The following is a 19202-nucleotide window of genomic DNA, read 5'->3' as shown; positions in this document are numbered from 1 at the left end:
GGGACCTTCAGAAGTCCAGTGCCTGAGGACCTAAGGGTGTGAGTAGGGGTGTAGGGGATGACTCATTTGGTGAGGTAGCTTTTTTTATTGTACATAATGTCTGATTAAATCGCATGATTTTACGGTTCATTATTTAGCATGCATTATTGCAGTCTGACTGTAGTATTAATATATTCACAGAATAAGGGCCCAACATGGCTGTCTAGGTTAATGCCTGTCAGAGTCTTCAGTACCTCTTGGGTCCTGAAGACTACACCGCTTTCAGATTGGTATGTTCATGCATACACACATACAGGCATGCCAATATGCACACACATACACTCAGTGACCACTTTATTCAGCAGACTTGTACACCAGCTTGTTAATACACACATTTATTCAGCCAATAATGTGGCAGAAACTAAATGCATAAAAGCAAGCAGACATGGTCAAGAGGTTCCAGCTGTTTTTCAGACCAAATGTCAGAATGGGGAGGAAATTTGATCGAAGTGACTTTGACCGTGGAATGATTGTTGGTGCCAGACAGGGTGGTTTGAGTATTTTAGAAATGGTGCAAAAAAACAGCCGGTGAGCAGCATTTCTGCAAAAACACCTTGTTAATGATTGAGGTCAGAGGAGAAGGACCAGACTGGTCAAAGCTGTCAGGAAGGTGACAATAATGCAAATAACCACACATTACAACAGTGGTATGAAGAAGAGCATCTCTGAACACACAATGGGTCATAAATCTCGAAATGGATGGGCTACAGCAGCAGCAGACCAATAAGTCTAATAATGACCTAATAAAGCGCTAACTGAGTATACGTATGCACACACACTCTTCTTTTGGTGCCTGCTGCCCTTATGCAATGTTACACGTGATTGCAGTGCTTATCGGTGGAAAACAGCTGTCTGACAGAGATACTTGGTAAGGAGGGGCTAAATTATTTGTGAAGAAAAATGAAAGGGTCAGAGATATTAAATGGAAGTGGAGGCATTTATATGAAGGAGAAGTTGATATAACAAGCGGTCAAAAGCTCTGACCTGGTTTAGAGTGGTAATTATTTAGTGTGGGCATTAACCACTTCAATCAGCCGTTTGAATCAGTTTAAACATGGAGTCCATCTGAAAACATGTATCTGAATGTGCCCAAAAAAATTTTTTGGTGAATGTATGCTATTTTCTGTGGTTTGCTTAATTATTTTATACCCCAGTTCACTGCACTCTTGAGCCCCATTTTCTTCCGAGGCACTATGTCGTTCAGTTTGCACAATCGTACTGTAGACTTTGTAATCTATCGGAACACCGTATCTCTCAGCAAATAAAGTTGCAACACAGGTCACGCTTTTACCGAGAATTCGCCGTCTCCACATTTTCTTAATATGGTCTCACTATTCCGTTGTCTTAATATGGTCCACCGGCTACCTGCCCGCTTCGCCTCGTTTCCAGAGAGCCGTTGTGATGTTTTACCGACCTCTATTGGTACAGTGACAACCAGGTAGAGAGATCATTTCGAACCAAAGTTTATAAAAATTATGCCTTTTCATCATCATGCATGATTACACTGAGTACGCTACAGTAGACTACTATTGACTATTGTGAGATAATATTGTAAATACCCAAACGGTATTTTTTCATTCATATTTCTTTACATTACATTAAATTACAAGGCATTTAGCAGACGCTCTTATCCAGAGCGACGTACAACGAAGTGCATGAATCATAAGGCGTAAAATGGCAACAACAACAAAAAAAAAATCTAAATTGGCTTCAGAATTTTTTTGCTTACTACTGGACTGATCTTTTTGCCATTGTTTAGATTTAATTGTTGTTTTTTTTTATTTGTGATAAATTATCAGCGTAAGTACATAAAACGACAATTACAGTCATGCCGGAAGTGCTGAGGTCACGTGTTTTGTGCAGGATTGCGTAGTATAAAAATGACGTCACGTCTTCCCATCGTCCTTTTTTTATCTGTGCCGTGTGGTGGTTGAGGGAGTGTGGCATTGCCTTTTGGTGAGTTATTTTATACAGTTCATAATATAATCGTGATTTATGTAGATTCTTGTGTATTAGTACCTAATCGAGAATGCGTTTTTGGACATATACCAGTGCTAAATCACCTGCAAAAAAAAGTTATGTCAGTTTGGAACATGGTAGCAGCGGCTAGCAAGCATGCTGGCGGCTTGTAGCGTTACAATTTGAAACGAGGTTCTCCAGCGAGCAAAGTCGTGGCTAGTTCTTCCATTTAGACCTTGCTCTCGAGGTATAAATATTGAATGCACATTTGGGATTGAGACGCGTCACGCACACTGTTAAAACCTGCCGCCGAGGTCGGTGTGTAGGTGTCGGAAGTGTGCTAGAGCGACCCGGCCGGGTTTTCGCTAACACCATGAGGGCTTCGTCCCCATGACTGGGGTTTGATAGTGACCTGAGCCACAACGTCCCGAGTTCTTCGTGTGGTGCATTATGCCTTTTTCATCCCTGTCTCACTCTTATATGCGGCCATCTTGTGTGGATAGCCTTTTTTTAAATGGGCTTGTCTCAAAAAATACATTAAGTTCATACAGCTAACGTTACTCAGAACTATGAAAAGTGAATGTTGCACCATGGCCTTGTAATAACATCCACAGGTTTTTATCTCTAGGGAATTCCTGGTTAAATAAAATTTAAATGACTGAACAAGGCCCTCGCTTCAGCTTTCCTGCCTGCTTTGTTCTCCAGGGAAGGCAGCCATGATGTCCTGGAGTCTGGATGTGTTGCAGATGAAGGTGGGAGACGTGCAGAGGTTCCTCCCTGCCGGAACCCACGTGGGAGACTACACCTACAACTGTAAGAGGAAGGGTGACGGTTAGGAGGGGATCTGGATCGAGCGCTATCCAAATGATGAGGTGGGTAACTCCTGGGTGCTCCAAAACCCCTCTCTGTCCCACAGGGGCAAGTCCACTTAGACATTGATGCAATGCCAAACCTGTACCCAATGCATTCTGTGTTTATAGCCAGGAGTTGTTTCCAGCACCAATTTATCTAAAAAGAAATGGTCACCCAAAGTGGTAAAGCAATAAGCTTTGAGCATGAACTACACCCCACAAAAAATGTTACCTTGCTCCAAATGCATGCTTGTACCTCCATAAAATTCTTTCTTTGACATTTATTCAGCACACGCCAAGCAATGAGGCCAAGTACACTGGAGCATGAGGTTATTTTTGGATCTGCAAGACATGCAGCCATTTGTGTGTGATGAGCCTTCTGGCTTAAAATGGCTGCCATTGCATCCATTTTGCTGCATGTTGGTGGCGGTTGAGGCGAATGAGGAAAAACACTATAAATTCAACTTCTGTAATATAAATATTTTAATGACAACAATCCTAACATACAAACCAATTATGGTTTGCGTGCATCAAATATTGAATTAGTGAAATGGGGAAATAAATATTTACCCCCAGGGCAGTTACTGAAATGGGGTCTGTGGTGTAATTGGACTGTGGTGTTCTGCATTTCTGTCTTCTGATGGGTTTTAAATATTTGACCACAATCCTTCTGTAATGAGCGAAAAAAAGAAGGTGGCAAAGGTACTTGACCGGGACCCGGGAAGTTGGTGGTTCAAGCCCCGGTGCAGCCACAAAACGATCAGTGCAGCCGCTGGGCCCTTGAGCAAGGCCCTTAACCCTGCCTTGCTCCAGGGGAGGATTGGCCCCTCCTCAATCTAACCAGCTGTTCCTTTGCTTTGGATAAAAACATCAGCTACAGAACTAATGGCTAATTTATTATATTTAGCATATTTCAGACCATTTCTTAAATGTTTAATTTGTGTTGGGTGGCGTGTGCACACTGTTAAAACCTGCCACCGAGGTCGGTGTTTAGGTGTCGGAAGTGTGCTAGAGTGACCCGGCCGGGTTTTCGCTAACACCATGAGGGCTTCGTCCCCATGACTGGGGTTTGATAGTGACCTGAGCCACAACGGCCACTCTGACAATATCCTGTCTGTGGCCTGGCAACAGTGCCCGTGTAATTTCTATCGTCATTGTTTGTTAATGTTCTCCCAGTTCTGTCAAGTCTATACTGATTCCTGCGTTACTTTTAATACCTCCCAGCACCACCTCTGTAATGGTTATAACCCAATCCCTTTCTCTGAAGCCATTTCTCCCCCTAGTCCTACAGTGGTATAACCTGCAAACTTGTCTCACCACAGATGGTCCTGAAGTTTCCTTCTGCCACTGGTGCCATCACCTTTGCTGATTGGTTCCTGACTGGTACCTTCACCAATCAGATCCAGGGTGCTGTCGGAGTCCCGCCTCTGGATCCTCACTGACCTGCTGGGCTGACCTCCAGCCGCTGTCTGCGCCATCCTACGTTAACATTCCCAGTGTCTCCGCACTGAGAAATGTGGATCTCTCTCTCCCCTGCTACAGCCAGGTGAGCAAGGCGCACTCTATACAGTCCTGTACACCCAACCAGTTTCACCTACTTCCCAATGTATTGGTCGGGCTCCACACTGTGTTCTGCAAGGTATCTACTATTATCCCTGCAGAATTGCTGTTGCGCATTGTGTGTGTTGACTTCATGTGGACTTCGTCTCCCTCTGTGTCTCCCTCTGTGTCTCCCTCTGTGTCTCCCTCTGTGTCTCCCTCTGTGTCTCCCTCTGTGTCTCCCTCTGTGTCTCCCTCTGTGTCTCCCTCTGTGTCTCCCTCTGTGTCTCCCTCTGTGTCTCCCTCTGTGTCTCCCTCTGTGTCTCCCTCTGTGTCTCCCTCTGTGTCTCCCTCTGTGTCTCCCTCTGTGTCTCCCTCTGTGTCTCCCTCTGTGTCTCCCTCTGTGTCTCCCTCTGTGTCTCCCTCTGTGTCTCCCTCTGTGTCTCCCTCTGTGTCTCCCTCTGCGTCTCCCTCTGCGTCTCCCTCTGCGTCTCCCTCTGCGTCTCCCTCTGCGTCTCCCTCTGCGTCTCCCTCTGCGTCTCCCTCTGCGTCTCCCTCTGCGTCTCCCTCTGCGTCTCCCTCTGCGTCTCCCTCTGCGTCTCCCTCTGCGTCTCCCTCTGCGTCTCCCTCTGCCACTGCACACCGTTAGAGCCCAGCGCTGTTTGTGTCAGTGCAGTGCCGGGTGTAGGTCGTGTGCTACAGTATCGCCAGGTCTCTCCACTAACTCCCTCCCTCTGGCCGTAGGGAGGAGGTGGCTGTGGATCTCGCAACATCTCCCACGGTGTGTGTGTGTGACTATTGGCAGGTGTTGCTTGTAACTGTGGTGACGGGATGCTAACCCTGTGGTCCCTTGTTGCGGTGTGGTTTGATCGTTGTAGCTATGGTAACTGCTGTTAGGAGGTGGTTGCTGTGCACTCCTGCATGGGTTGGGTTGGGTGGATCCGGTCTGTCTGCTGGTTTGACCCGGTTCATGTCTTTTTCCTTTCTCAGAGGCCTGAAGAGGACAACGAGCCGCAGGATTGGTCAGCTGCTCCAGCTGCTCCAGCTGCGCAGGTGTTCGTCTGGGGCGACCTCGGTGCGGAGGAAAATCAGTCAATAAAATGGTTGTTTAATCAAAAATGGCGACTTGTCTTTTTAGTGAATAATTACCCAAATATTTTCACTGGAGCTGAAACTCGTCCTGGTGGGAATACCTTGCTGTATTATTGGTGAGCCAATGGTGCCATAAAAGTATTTGCCCCCCTTCCTGATTTCCCCTGTTATTGCATATTTGTCACACTGAATAGTTTAATTTCTTCAGGCAAAATCTAATGGACTAAGGGAACAATAAGTCGCCAAACTCCCATATCACCCTTGTGGAAATGTAGTTGCCCCCTGAAACTTAACTGTTTGCACCAGGTTTTGCTGCAATAATTGCAACCAAACATTTCACATCGCTTTTAGTCTTTTAGTCTTTGGGACTACCGGTAAGTTCTTGGCTATAGATTAATAAGATTTAAAAAATTATTGGCTGAAAATTGTTGGTTAAGATTGAGTTGGTTCTCTTTAATTGGATGATAAATTAAACGTAATGAATTTGACCCAAGTGATCAAATTCGATCACATTCTCCATGCAAAATGTGTCGCCATTAATTTCTCTATTCAAATGTGTGTAATCACAACATTCTAGAGCTACGCTTAACCTTAAATCTCATTGCGATCGGCATTCACTAAAACGTTATTTGGTACGTTCCAAACACATGGACCGCACCTTTAAACACCGCATCCTGTATTTTGTATGGGCTGGTTTTATTTTGATGATATTTGGAAAACTGATCTTCGTGACCAATGACCAGTGGGGATTTAACATTAGTTGATCGTTGTACTGGGACTCGCCAGTAGAAAGCGCTATGCAAGATGCTTGGTATTGTTGGTGCAATTAGTGATAATCAGGGGTGCTGCTTGGAATGATTTCTTAATGTGTGTTTCTGTATGTCGAATGTGTGTGTGTGTGTGTGTGTGTGTGTGTGTGTGCGCGCGCGCGCGCACTCATGCCTGGCGCTGTGCTGACCGCAGTGTGTGTGTGTGTAATCGAGTTACAAGCAGCTTTTTCACCCCACCGAGCTACTGTGTGGACTGAGTGAGGGAGAAGACGTTTACTCAACTGCCCATTTTATGTTCAGCCTATAAATGAACAAGTATTTGGCAGCTTTTGCCTAGCAACTGGTGGTTAAAGGATTGTTAAAAATGTGCGGCCAGCTATTGTGCTCTATTTGGTGAAGTATTCTGCTTTTGGAGATTTTTCCTGCCTGCGCTTTCGTTCTTCACCATGGGGTGTCAGTCAAACCACGGCCGAATCATGTGCCATTACTAAATCGGGGACTTTGTTTATTTGCATTTTTTTTGCGCAAAGCTCTGAAAATGAAAAGCTAATAGTCTGCAAAATTTCATTATTAAAAATGTATCTTAGGTCATTCTAAATGTATGTTCGCTGTGTCCGTTATGCCGCTTATCAGACGTAAATAGACCTTAGGCCGTATTCTGTCTCGGGTACTGGTTAGAGAGAGCTGCTTCTTTTATTGTTCAATTATCGGTTGTGGAAGTGCCTCCATTATCGACAGTTTTTATTTAAATTGTGACATTTTGCTGATTTCGTCGTAACCCTTATAAACATTATCAGAGCTTCGCCCGTTTCTAAATTTGTCTATTCAGTTTAGAATTTCCGAGATATGCAGTCAAAAGATATTACCCTGTAAGAATAAAACTAGGAACCGGACAAAGGTCTGAATTTCAGAGTGCAATTCTGGAATGTTTGGTAGCGTGTATCTTCGTAGAATCATACCGAATTCAGTAAAAGGTTGGCCACCCCAGATGGGACTCGAACCCACAATCCCTGGCTTAGGAGGCCAGTGCCTTATCCATTAGGCCACTGGGGCGCGACGTTGTAGTTATGTCGGAAGTCCCTACTTAACCACTCTAGTGACAGACATCAGACTCGTATAGGTTGTTTATGAAGTTTTTGTGATATATATTTTTAAATAGGCATTCACAGGAGAAAAAGGCGGAGGATAGCACTACGGGGAATGGCGTCTGATGTGATGGATCCTCAACTCGACATCTTTTGCGGTCCGTAAGTAGCATACTACTACATCGCGGTGAGGTCTTTGGGTTATGACTTCTTTCGATAAATTCTCCCACCTCTCAGTAACGTTACAGATGCTATAATATTTAGGAAGTGCACACCGTTCGTTGATAGTTTCTCAGAAGACAAGTTTAGATGTAACTTTAGAAGTGGATATGTTAGTTACAGTGTTTGGGTAGCCTACCAGGCTAAAAGAGGTGTGCTACTTCAAACTATAAGGAAGTTCCGCAGACTTGTCGCTGAACGATAATGAGCTGTATCTTATAGGTGAACGGTGCGATATTCCATAAACCTGCTTGGTATACATCAGTTGACACGAAGAGGTATTTATATTGTTCTGTAATTATTAAACTGTTCTACAAACCACCTTTTGTGAATCTCAGTTCAGTAGATGCATCACTGGGTGTATGAGTATGCGACACAGACTTGACAGGGAAATGGCAAATTTGTTTTAACATAGCTGCCAACTCACGCTTTCGGCGTGAGACACACGCATTTGCATGTGCGTGTGAAAACAGGCAAATGCGTGTGTCTCACGCCGAAAGCGTGAGAGTTGGCAGCTATGGTTTTAAGTTTAAGGGTGACGCCCAATATTTCTTCTCCATTCTGATGTTTGGTCTGAACAACCATTTTCACCATGTCTGCATGCATTTATGCATTGATTTGCGGCCACATGATTGGCGGATTAGATATTTGTATTAACAAGCTGGTGTATAGGTTTGCCTAATAAAGTGGTCAGTGAGTGTATATTTTATACAGAGACCGCACATAAATGCTTGACGGACAATATTGGCAAGAAACTGACACGCAACAATTTGGTGGCTTCTACAATTAAGCTAATGTTTTTAATAATTTCAGAACATGACTTTACAGGATCACTTCTTGAGAAAGAGGGAAAAAGGCATCAATCCTTTCAGATACAAATGAAAAAGAAAAGGGTAAGGGTAAGGGGAGGGGGGGATGTTGACCAGTAGAAAGCAGGGCCCATTTGACATCAGGCACAGGACATTCACAGAGAAAGCAGCTTGTCGGGTGGGCTGCAGAACTTTTTGACTGTACATTTTGACAGCAGTGCAAAACAGACTGAGCCTATTTGCCCAATGAGGAGGGAACAGGTTGCAGTCAACAGAGCTGATGATTCAGGGCCCAGTAAGACAGTTAAAACACAGCAACTGACAAGGAAACAAGTGATGGGAGCTGAAACAAAATGGCTGCTCATCATCCGGGGTGACCTCTGGCCTTCTGCCCATTCCTTGTTCCTAAATGCAATTTAATTTGTTAATTTGCCACTTGAGATCTGATATAGCAGGGCACACATGAGCGGGGGGGAAACTCCAGTAACCGCGTTGGCTGAAGGGAAATCTAACTCACTCAATTGTTTAGTGGTCCAGAGTGATGTAATCTTACTGGGAGGTCTACGCACTGGGCCATGAGCCGCATGGTCTGTCATTTTAATGTTTTCTTTTCATTTGAATGTCTTGACCTGTGATGTTATTGAGATTAAAAGAAGTGTATTATAATAACAACCTACATAAACAAGGACAGGCAACTGCCAATTATGTATTAATTATGATAAAAGAATCAGTTGCAAACCAGAATTGTTTACTGACAGGGAGAGGGCAAGCTAAATCAAAATTTCAATACACCTCCTTTATTCTCATATATGCCCATATGCAGAGTCATCCCCCCCCCCCCCCCCCTCCCCCCTGACAAAATATAACACTTGTAGTTATTGACTTGAAAACTACATATCCCATGACCCCCATGTACTATGTGCAGAGCCACCTGGAATACTGCAGTCCTGCACAACATAACCCTCTTTTCTTGTCTTTATTTAATTTGGTCATACTTGCATTAAATAATTTAATGTCGATGTGGGAAGTAATAGTTTAGTGTAGTTTACCATCATAAAAGCGGTGGAAATAGACCAAACAAAAAGTAAATTCCATTTCACAATGGCTAAAGCACGCACGCTGCAAGAGAAGGCATTCAGTCCTTTAGAAAAGCCGGTGACATTTTCCTCAGCGGAGATTCAAGTAGGCGGAGAGAGGATCCTGGGAGCGTTTCTGCCAGCTTTGTGTTGGTGATCTTGATTTCTGGTGATTCTGATTCCTGGTGATCGTGACTCCTGGTGATCGTGACTCCTGGTGCTTCTGCCCTGGCTGAGTCTCGTATGCTTGCGATGCCGTGTTATTTGGGTAGGGGGCGGAGGTGGAGGGGGTAGAGGCGCTCTAGGAGGTCACTTTTTCGGAGGGTTGTAAGGCTCCAGGAGCTGCTTGGAGAAGGTGTTGACCTTGGCAGCCCCGCGCACCTCGTGGGGCAGGAGTGGTAACTTGACAATGTGGAAATCTTCATACAAGTCTTCCATCTGCGATGAACAAGGAGACATTTTCATTGAGAAAACACAGAATTAATTAACAATGAAGGATGCAGAAACCACAATAAATGTTAGATGAGCAGTTAGCGCACGCTACCCTCACTATGGTCCCACATACCTTTTATTTATATTGGGACCCAAGTTTATCTGTGTTCACCTTTTATTTCTTTCTTCACATTTACAGTGTTGAGACAAGGTTAGTGTGATTTTTTAAAATTTATTTAATGTTTTTATTGTGCTCTTCTGGTGAAACAATGCTGTGATAATATTTTGGGCTAGCTGGGTTCTTTGTCAGGCGTCGGCTAAATAACAAATGATTATTATTATGAAAACCACATACCAGCATACTACTCGTACTACGAAATGAATTTGAAAATGAATGAAAATTTAGTATGGTAGTTGTATGGGGCGACATGGCTCAGGCAGTAAGAGCGGTCGTCTGGCAGTCGGAGGGTTGCCGGTTCGATCCCCCGCCCGGGCTGTGTCAAGACACCTAACCCCCTAAATGCTCCCGATGAGCCGGTCGGCTGCCTTGCATGGCAGCCAATCGCCGTGAGTGTGTGTATGAATGGGTGAATGAGAAGCATCAATTGTACAGCGCTTTGGATAAAGGTGCTATATAAATGCCAACCATTTACCATTTATGCTAGTATGCGGTTTGCAAGACAGCTACTGCTTCTAGGGACACTCGGATGCAACCAAAATAAAAGTGGTAGGGGGGGGGTGTGATGGTGTTCGCGGGGGCCCCACCTGGTCCAGGTACTTGGACTGGATCTTGTGACGAGCCTCGCACATCCTGCAGGGCCGGTCAGAGTCGGGGAAGACCAGCTGGTTGACGATGATGTTGTGCGTGTCGATGTGGCACTTGGCCAGCTCCTGGATCAGCCTCTCCGTCTCGTACAGGGACAGGAACTCTGCGATGCACACGCAGATGAACGTGGTTTGCTCCTGTTGGTTGGTTGTGGGGGGGGGGGGTTGGTGGGGGTGGCAAACAGAAGACTGTCAAAAAGACGCTTTGCAGAGTAACAGAGGGGCAAAAACCAGGATCCCCCCCAAATAGCAAGCAATTGTATTGCAAGTTTCAGAACACCAGGGTCACAACAAATTCAATTAAACTCCAGTCAGCTGAAGAAAATAATAGAAAATTCTCATGAATAGCGAAACACTCCGTATAATACATGGGAAAATGTCGGAGAGTGAATTTGATCAAGCAGTTTGTTTGGCGGCGGACTCACCGGGTCTTTGAACTGCTCGCTGACCGAGCGGATAACGGGCAGTGTCTCCTCCAGCTTTGAGGCCAGCTGGTCTGCGTTCATATCCCCCAGTCCCAGCATATTACACATCTGTTACAATAACAATAATCGTCTGTTATTTAGCTGACGCTTTTATCCAAGGTGACCTGCAGTTGATTAGACTAAGCAGGGGGACAATCCCCCCCCCCTGGAGCAACGTGGGCTTAAGGGCCTTGCTCAAGGGCCCGACGGCTGTGCGGATCCTATCGTGGCTACACCGGAGCTTTGACCATAAAGCTTTCGGGTTCCAGTACCTGTACCTTAGCCATTCGGCTGCCCCATAATGGGAATATGATGGGGTTTCAAGTGACTACATGCAAATGATTCCTCAAGATTCAAATGGGATCATTTCACTCAGGTGCTTGATCTATATGTGTTTGTATAGCCCGATTTGCAAAAGGGGTATCACACGGAGCTTCACAGAGGGCCTGGTGGATGACAGTAGTTCTCAGGCAGCTATGTTCAGAGCAACCGGACACACACAGCGCTTTTCTTTGCATTATAAGGGACAGGTCTGCAAGGAACCACTTTACTGTCTTTGCGTGTGCTTTTGTACTTGTATAAAAGATTCTTTGGTTTTTGCAGTTCAATCAGGTTACCTACAGTAATTGCACCAGCATCAGCCAATCACACAAAACCCCACTTTGCACATCTACATTTCATCTATTAACACCTCCATTTGGCAGAGAAATTATTTGGAAATGGCAGTACAACGTGAAAGCAGGCCCACCGACCGATGTGCTATGTCCGTATAAGGCAAATTCAATTATTATTATTTTGGTTCACTCAAAGTTTGGCGAGTTGAATCATCACCAAAAGTAACTGTGAGGTGAAAAAAAACAACACTTTTATTAACTCATTTTATTTTGAGGCACAATTAAGGACTTGTTGATTGCTTTGGATTTAAGATTTAATGTGTCTTGACGGAAGCCAAGTCGCAAGTGTTTTTGGTTATGTTGATTAAATCCCGTGTTTTTCAGTGGCAAACGCAGTTTTACCATTTTAGATGCTATCACAGGTACCGTATGGTCGGGAAAGGCTCGGACAATTCTAAGACTGGAGCCCTAAAAAAATATTAGGACATGGAATTTGCAGGGTTGGTGGGATGTTGTCATGGGGCCCGAAATCCATGGTGGTGCCCCTGGTTGTTACTGAAAGGGGTTACTGTCTCTCGGCTGAGTTAGCTAATCTTTGTGACATTGACTCAGGCGGTAAGGGCAGTTGTCTCGCAGTTGGAGGGTTGCCGGTTCGATCCCCCGCCCAGGGTGTGTCGAAGTGTCCCTGAGCAAGACGCCTAACCCCCAAAATGCTCCTGACAAGCTGGTTAGAGGCGGCCTGTAGCATAGTGGTTAAGGTACATGACTGGGACCCGCAAAGTTGGTGGTTCGATCCCCGGTATAGCCACAGCCCTTAACCCTCCATTGCTCCAGGGGAGGATTGTCTCCTGCTTAGTCTAATCAACTGTATGTCGCTCTGGATAAGAGTGTCTGACAAACGCCATTAATGTAATGTAATGTAACCTCACCTGCGAGATGAAAGGGCTGATCTGGTTCTTGATCTGCATCAGCCGGCCCAGGCCCCGTTCCACGATGGTGGGGAAGTTGAGCAGTCGCAGGGTGTGGCCAGTGGGGGCAGTGTCGAACACCACCACTGAGAAATTCATGCCTTTTACCAGCCTGAGGGGTCAGTGAGGGAGGGGTGGGTTAGAACAGCAGACAGAAGCCTGCTCACCCCGTGTCTCACAAGCCTTCTGTCATCTGCGTGTCCTGCACTTAAAGACAAGCTGAAAACTAAATGTACTTTTCCCTGAATTTAGCCAATTCTTCCTTACCATACGAACACGTTTTAAAATGTATATTCCAAAATAATTTGAATACTTTTGCACTTATAGCACTTTTGTATAGTTTTTCCTTCCAGGAAACAAGATTTTACGAGAATTGACCCAAAAATGGGTTAAGTAGGGTGAATTTAGCTAATTTGGGACACTTCTTTGTAAATTCATGTCTGAAACTGAAGTGTCCCAAATTAGCCGAATTGGCCCCATTTGAAACAGAAATCCCAGAGTGATGTTCCTAGGCACACATCACACCTGGGGGGCCTGACCTCATGACCTCTGCGTAGCTCATGGCCTCGTCGATGCCCGGGAACGCGCTCATGGCCTCCTGCATCATCTTCTTCCCCATGCTCAGCATGTTGTCCTCCTCGAAGAACTCGTCAGGCAGCTCCGCCACGCCCAGACTGGGGTCGATCTCCTGCGGCACCAGACAAACGCCGGTCCTGAAGGTCAGCACTTTGACCCAGGACAAAATCCCAGCCCCTCGCCCTTCTCTGTGTCAATTTGGTTATTACAGGCACAGGCGGTCTGTAGCGTAGTGGTTAAGGTAAATGACTGGGACCCACAAGGTCAGTGGTTTGATCCCCCCGGTGTAGGCCCTTAACCTTGCATTGCTCCAGGGGAGGATTGTCTCCCGCTAAGTCTAATCAACTGTACGTCGCTCTGGATAAGAGCGCCAGCCAAATGCCATTAATGTAATTCCTCAGTTTGTGGTACCCTTGAGTGATTGACTGACTAACTTTATGCTCAGAAATCAATTCCGGTTAGGCCCACAAAGCAGCTTTAGTGAAGAAAATTGCACTGCAAGGTAGCTGTAAGGTGTCATGTTTGCAATTTTATAGGTCTGGTGGATGACGGGAAGATATGTCACCGCCAATATTTTCATGAATTCATTGCTAGACTGGCTAGTGTGCTTGTGTGAGACTTGGCATTTGATTGCACGAGCCTAGGTGGTCAGGCAGTGTGTCTCGCCCAAAGATTCAATGAAACAAATGATGCCTGGTCATATTAAAATCCAGGTGTGGCACAGTCCAAGGTGCTTTAGTAGTTTGTATTGGTAAATGTTGAACTTAGGATGAATGGTGTATTCTCATTATGTATTCTAGCAAATCTTATGTTATGTAAAATGTGTCTTTTTTTGTTTTTTGAAAATATAAATTATACATCATGTAGATCTAAACATTGAAGTTGGGAGAGAGTAGGGAGAGATGTAGGGTTCACTGACCATAGCAAAGAGGTTGTCGTAGCCCTTAACCTTAGTGGGCACCTTGGAGAACTTCTGGTCGAAGGCATCGGAAATATTGTGGGCCGGGTCGGTGGAAATGATGAGCACGCTCTCCCGTACAGCCGCCAACTGTACTGCCAAACTGCAGCTAAATACACGGACAGACGGGGACGGACACGGTCACAGTCATGCAAGAGGAAGAGTGCCGCTTCTTATAAAATGCGTCTAAAAATTTTAATGAGACGGTAGGCTTGAATCGTTCGATCGATCAATACACTAATATATACAATAATATAATCAACTGACTAGAACTCGAAAATGACAGTCGCCTACACTCTAGCTACGTAGCTAGCCAGCCATGTTTGTGTCCAGATATTCTGTGCCAATTGTTTGGTTAATTTGGTTGCGAGTTAGTTAGGCTGCCATTATTACATAGGATATTGCTCCAATTTAATAAAAAGGCAACCCAGAAATGTCATCTGTTATGAAATAACGTTTTTATGGCAGCCAATATATTCCAAAACACAGGTTGCGATGATAGATCAGTGATGTCACGTCATAAGCCTGCGCAGAGGAAAACTATAGCCAAACAGCCAAATGGGGACTCCAGAAAAAGCCTCGTTATCAAAAAAATCAATCGGAGATGCTTTTTGGAGATCATTCCTTTTAATGTCAAAGTACCGATTTCGGTAAAAGGCTATCTAGCTACTTCCTACAGTGAATTTAAATACGACTGGTTGGGTCCATTGGCTAATACGGGGCGTCTGGTGACTAGCAAGTCTACGTGGATGTGTGATGACAGCGTTTTTAATCGTAACAAAACCCCACCTGCATGTCGTTTTGCCAACTCCGCCTTTGCCACCCACGAAAATCCATTTAAGAGATTTCTGTTCTATGATATTTTTCAGTGTAGGTTCCAGCGGCTCAACGTCAGGCGCATCTTCAAACTCGTCTTCTAACGACGCTGCCATCTTGAGACCGGGGTCACGAAACTGGAATATACCAAAATGAATTCCAGGGGGCGACAGAGAAACGGGAACGTCATGGCGTCAATGGGAACATATTGTAGGGGAGTTACCGCAGCTATACATTTACCAACATGACTCTTCGGATTGGCGCATAATTATTTATGCTAAATTATTTGAATATTTGATATTATGTTATGGTTATTCTGCCTAACATTTTTACAGATGATTTTATTATAGCTGTAAATGTATTGCTTATTTGGCAAATAAGTCAAATGTGTAGAAGACTCACACAACAGTGTGGGGGTCTTTTTTCTTGTTGTTTTTATGAGGGGCGAAGCATGTGCATGGCGCGACAAATGGTTTCACACATCATTTTGCAAGCAGTCGGTGGTTTTCTAAATGGTCTTTTATAATAAAACCAGTAACCAGTAACCAAAACTAAAAGTGAGAGGGTTGAAAGCAAGAATTTTGGGGCGTCGTCTCTTTTGGCGACCCTTAAGCACAGAGATCTCAAAATCAAATCTTGACGGCTGATGTTTCAGTGGGGTTTTTAGTGCACTTAAGCATTTAAGTGCTTCATTCAATACATTGGTTGGCAAAGCAGGATTACTGAGTTAACAGCTCTGTTTACTTCCAGATTTGAGAGGCCTCTTGGGTTTTACTCCGTTCAGTTATCCAGCTAACTCATTAATCCTGCTTGATGATACAGGCCTCTTGTTTACAAGGCCTGAATTGCTTGCTGATTGGAAAGACACCACAAAAGCATGTATACATTGTAACTGGCCAGCGCTGCAGTTTCAGAAATACACGCCATAGCATTGCGAGCATTGTGACAGCTAAGTACTTTCTGTTTGAATCAAGAGAAAGAGCTTGACTACGGTGTGATGGTAGCTGACCACAGCCAACCGTATCACACAGAACCAGTATATTCTGGAGGGAATTTTTTTTATTTATTCTTTGTGATCTGATTCACTAAACGACAAGTATAGTGGGTGTATCCTGGTTGGTTAAAAAAGGCTGCACATAACCTAATTCAGTCATTCATCGTTGACCGCAAGTCCCATTGTGAGTTCTATGGCACACCCATAGTGACAGTGGAGAGCCCTTTAAGGTGACGCAAAGGTACTTCCGGGTGTCAGCTTTCCGTCGTAGCGACAAGGAACTTAAGTAAAATCAAAGATGGCTGACTAAGAGAATGAAAATAAACCTGTAGAAAAATAGATTAATATTGTCGATTACTTTCCTTTGCTCGTGAATGGATTCGGTTTTAATTGAACAGTCAAATGTATAATTGTAGATGCATACATAGCTATTTGTGTCTAAATCAGTGTTTTGAGGTGAGCGGACTGGACCAGCAGTAGTTAGCTCTCGCGTCCCAGCGTTACCTAACTTGCTCAAGCCATTTATTTAGCTTGTTCCTAGCTAGCTACTTATTCATACGTCTCGTGCGTACAGGTGGAAGAGCTAGGTACCACCTCGCTTTAAAGTCTGACCACATGCATAGCTAGCTAGATATCTGTTTATATGATTGTGGTATTTTGTTGGCCAGTTGATTACAGAAGCTGGATGGAGGTGTTATAAGAGTGATATTGAAAAATTCAGCTGTTGCAGTAAGTAGCTACAACGTGGGATTCGGGTGGGGTCGTTCGTTGTTCAGCTGGCTGGCTGGCTGTTGTAGGCAAAGCTAAGGGAACACGGTTCTAATCGAAAAAGCATACCGGATCTTACAAATTCAACTGGATTTTTATAAACCCTGAACAAAAACAATAGACACCATGGACACGAAACGACGTAGCGGGAAGACTGGTCAAAGCAGCAGCAGCAGCAGCAGCAGTAGTGGCGAGTCAAGCGGCAACAGCCCCGGGTCTCCTGCCAGTCCGTTGGAGGTCGGGAAAGCTGCTGGCGGCGGCAACGCATTTGCGAACGACGGCAGCTTCATGGAAATGTTCAAGAAAAAAATGGAGGAAGAGAAAAGAAAAAAGGAGATGGAACAAGCACAGAGCGATACGAACACTAACGAGGAGGGGCAGTCGACACAGGAAAAGAAGACATTTAGCGTGACCAGCTTTGTAAGGGGCTTGACAGTAACGTCACAAAACGCATAACGTTAACGCTAACCATTTCAAATCGGCCATTTGGGTCTGTGGCGCTAGAATTATGATGCATCAGTGTGAATGTGTAAAAATTTAATTCGGCCCTTTCTAGCTGGTACATTTACACAACGATACGCATGTAGCCACTGTTGCTATTTTAATTGTATCGGCGTACAGCGTACGGCGTTGCAAAGCCAACTTAGTCAACTGCCAACATGCAGAGTAAGAGACACTAGCGTACTGTGCGCAACTTGCTATCTAATGAAACGTCAAAACATTTTCAAAACAACACTTTGTTTTGAAAATAGCTGCAGGTTGTCATTTCTAAGCCGATCTATCATAATGTGAACAAGTGTCGACTGGGCTGTTAGTCATACTTGTCATGGGCGGAAAATCTCTTGTGAGAACGGAGACACCTAAAATGTCTAACCTGTCGACGCGCTTATTTAGTCGACATTGCCAGTGTGCACCTGAGAGGACGCATATAACGGTTGCAGTCTTCTGTCCCCTAAACCAGGTGGGCAAGCGGAGAGGCGGCGCCAAGTTAGCCCTCAAGACTGGGATGGTTGCCAAGAAACAAAAACTGGATCCCGAGGTATAGCTATGTAGCTTGTGTCGTTTGTATTCTCTTCAGACGTCATCTCTTTGATGGCGGTTTAACTGTTTAAGCCAGGCAGTTTTCCACTGAATATTGAAGCTTTTAACAGGCACATCTTCTGTAGAATGGTCGCTTTTATTCGTGAAAAGTTTGGGAGTGAACTATTAAAATAAACAAGTGCGGATAGGCATCCACCAAATTCAAAGTGCAAGTCATTTTTTTTATTTAGCTATTCGCGAATGTACTCTTGCGAGGTATGGGCCGTGTCCTACAATGCGTCAGAAATTCAACAAATTTCAACAGTCTAATTGACGGCCGTCATCTGCTCATAGTTGGGCTCCTGTGCAAACCTCTCCTTTCTCTTGTTCCCTTCTATTGCAGGTTGAGGCTGGTAAAGGAGATGCTTGGACTAAATACATGGCGGAGGTCAAAAAATACAAAGCCCACCAGTGTGGCGACGACGACAAAACCAGACCGCTGGTGAAATAGACTTGATCCTCGTTTCTACCCTGTTTGGGGGTGCTGCACCGGGAAGCGGGACGATTCCTTTTAAAATGTCTGGCTTTCACCTCTCATTGCAAAACAAAGGAACGGACGGACAATGATCTCGTCTTGCATATGCATCTGACCAAGTGTAGACCCTGGGTGTTTATTTTCAACTGAATTGGGAGTTGTTTTTGTATCTTTAAAACAATCTTTTGTGTATTTTACTTTTTCATGTTGGTGCAGCCATAGTTGAACGTGAATTTAATGATATAAAAATACCTTACATTTTCTTTTTCTCTTAATCATTTAGTGTTAATAGCTTATTTGCTTAATTGTAGATTCTGTGCCGTGTCTTGCTCAGTTGACGTTTTTACTATTTTTGTTCAGATCTGATAAATGGTGTAACCATAATTATTGTGAAGTAAAAAAACAAAAGAAAAAGAATTGATCGAAATTTTTCCGGTGTGCGTTTTGCCTTCGGTGTATGTGTTCAGGTTCAGGTGTGGAAACTGGTTTTCCCGATAGCCCTGTCTGACATCAGAACCAAGCTGCGTTTTCCCCACAAACCAGTTAAAAACCTTATACTTTGGGAAAAAATGAAGGTGTCTGTAAGCAGTTATATTGGGATTTTCAAACATATTGGGATTTAGTTTCTTTTTTTGCTTCACCTGGAGCAAATCATTCCATTCAGCTTGAATCTGTCTCCAAAGAGTATTCACACTAGCTGCATTCGCACTATTTCAAAAGAGCGGTTCTCACACTCCTTGCGAAAGCAGCATGCTGCCAAAATCCTGGTGATAAAAACAAAAAAAACTGCACT

General features: G+C 44.4%; 2 protein-coding genes, 1 long non-coding RNA gene and 3 other non-coding genes across 6 annotated transcripts; 4 read left to right on the top strand and 2 right to left on the bottom strand.

The window, feature by feature from the left end:
• The first annotated feature begins 1871 nt into the window (after positions 1-1871).
• LOC133115151 (uncharacterized) lies at positions 1872-5507 on the top strand. Its single transcript, XR_009705606.1, has 4 exons — positions 1872-1995; positions 2704-2870; positions 4172-4395; positions 5379-5507. It is a non-coding gene; the product is annotated as an uncharacterized LOC133115151 (long non-coding RNA).
• LOC133115610 (small nucleolar RNA SNORA62/SNORA6 family) lies at positions 2284-2423 on the top strand. Its single transcript, XR_009705783.1, has one exon. It is a non-coding gene; the product is annotated as a small nucleolar RNA SNORA62/SNORA6 family (small nucleolar RNA).
• On the top strand, positions 3803-3942 carry LOC133115611 (small nucleolar RNA SNORA62/SNORA6 family). Its single transcript, XR_009705784.1, has one exon. It is a non-coding gene; the product is annotated as a small nucleolar RNA SNORA62/SNORA6 family (small nucleolar RNA).
• A 1723-nt stretch (positions 5508-7230) lies between the features above and the next one.
• trnar-ccu (transfer RNA arginine (anticodon CCU)) lies at positions 7231-7303 on the bottom strand. The gene has a single exon. It is a non-coding gene; the product is annotated as a tRNA-Arg (tRNA).
• Positions 7304-9219: 1916 nt separating this feature from the next.
• LOC133114840 (ATPase GET3) lies at positions 9220-15252 on the bottom strand. Its single transcript, XM_061224514.1, has 7 exons — positions 15066-15252; positions 14238-14385; positions 13282-13430; positions 12704-12854; positions 11122-11229; positions 10637-10834; positions 9220-9877 (listed from the first exon to the last, which is right to left on the bottom strand). The coding sequence occupies exons 1-7, from the start codon at positions 15206-15208 to the stop codon at positions 9749-9751; spliced, it is 1026 nt and encodes a 341-aa protein (XP_061080498.1). The 5' UTR covers positions 15209-15252; the 3' UTR covers positions 9220-9748.
• A 132-nt stretch (positions 15253-15384) lies between these two features.
• On the top strand, positions 15385-18826 carry trir (telomerase RNA component interacting RNase). The gene is made up of 3 exons (XM_061224515.1): positions 15385-17274; positions 17816-17893; positions 18278-18826. Exons 1-3 carry the CDS (start codon positions 16981-16983, stop codon positions 18383-18385), a joined length of 480 nt encoding a protein of 159 aa, XP_061080499.1. The 5' UTR covers positions 15385-16980; the 3' UTR covers positions 18386-18826.
• Positions 18827-19202: the final 376 nt, after the last annotated feature.

Source organism: Conger conger, chromosome 16, assembly GCF_963514075.1.
Source record: "Conger conger chromosome 16, fConCon1.1, whole genome shotgun sequence".
In the NCBI taxonomy this organism is placed as follows: Eukaryota; Metazoa; Chordata; class Actinopteri; order Anguilliformes; family Congridae; genus Conger; species Conger conger.
Note: the sequence above shows the minus strand (reverse complement) of the source record. Positions and strands in the feature narration are given on the sequence as shown.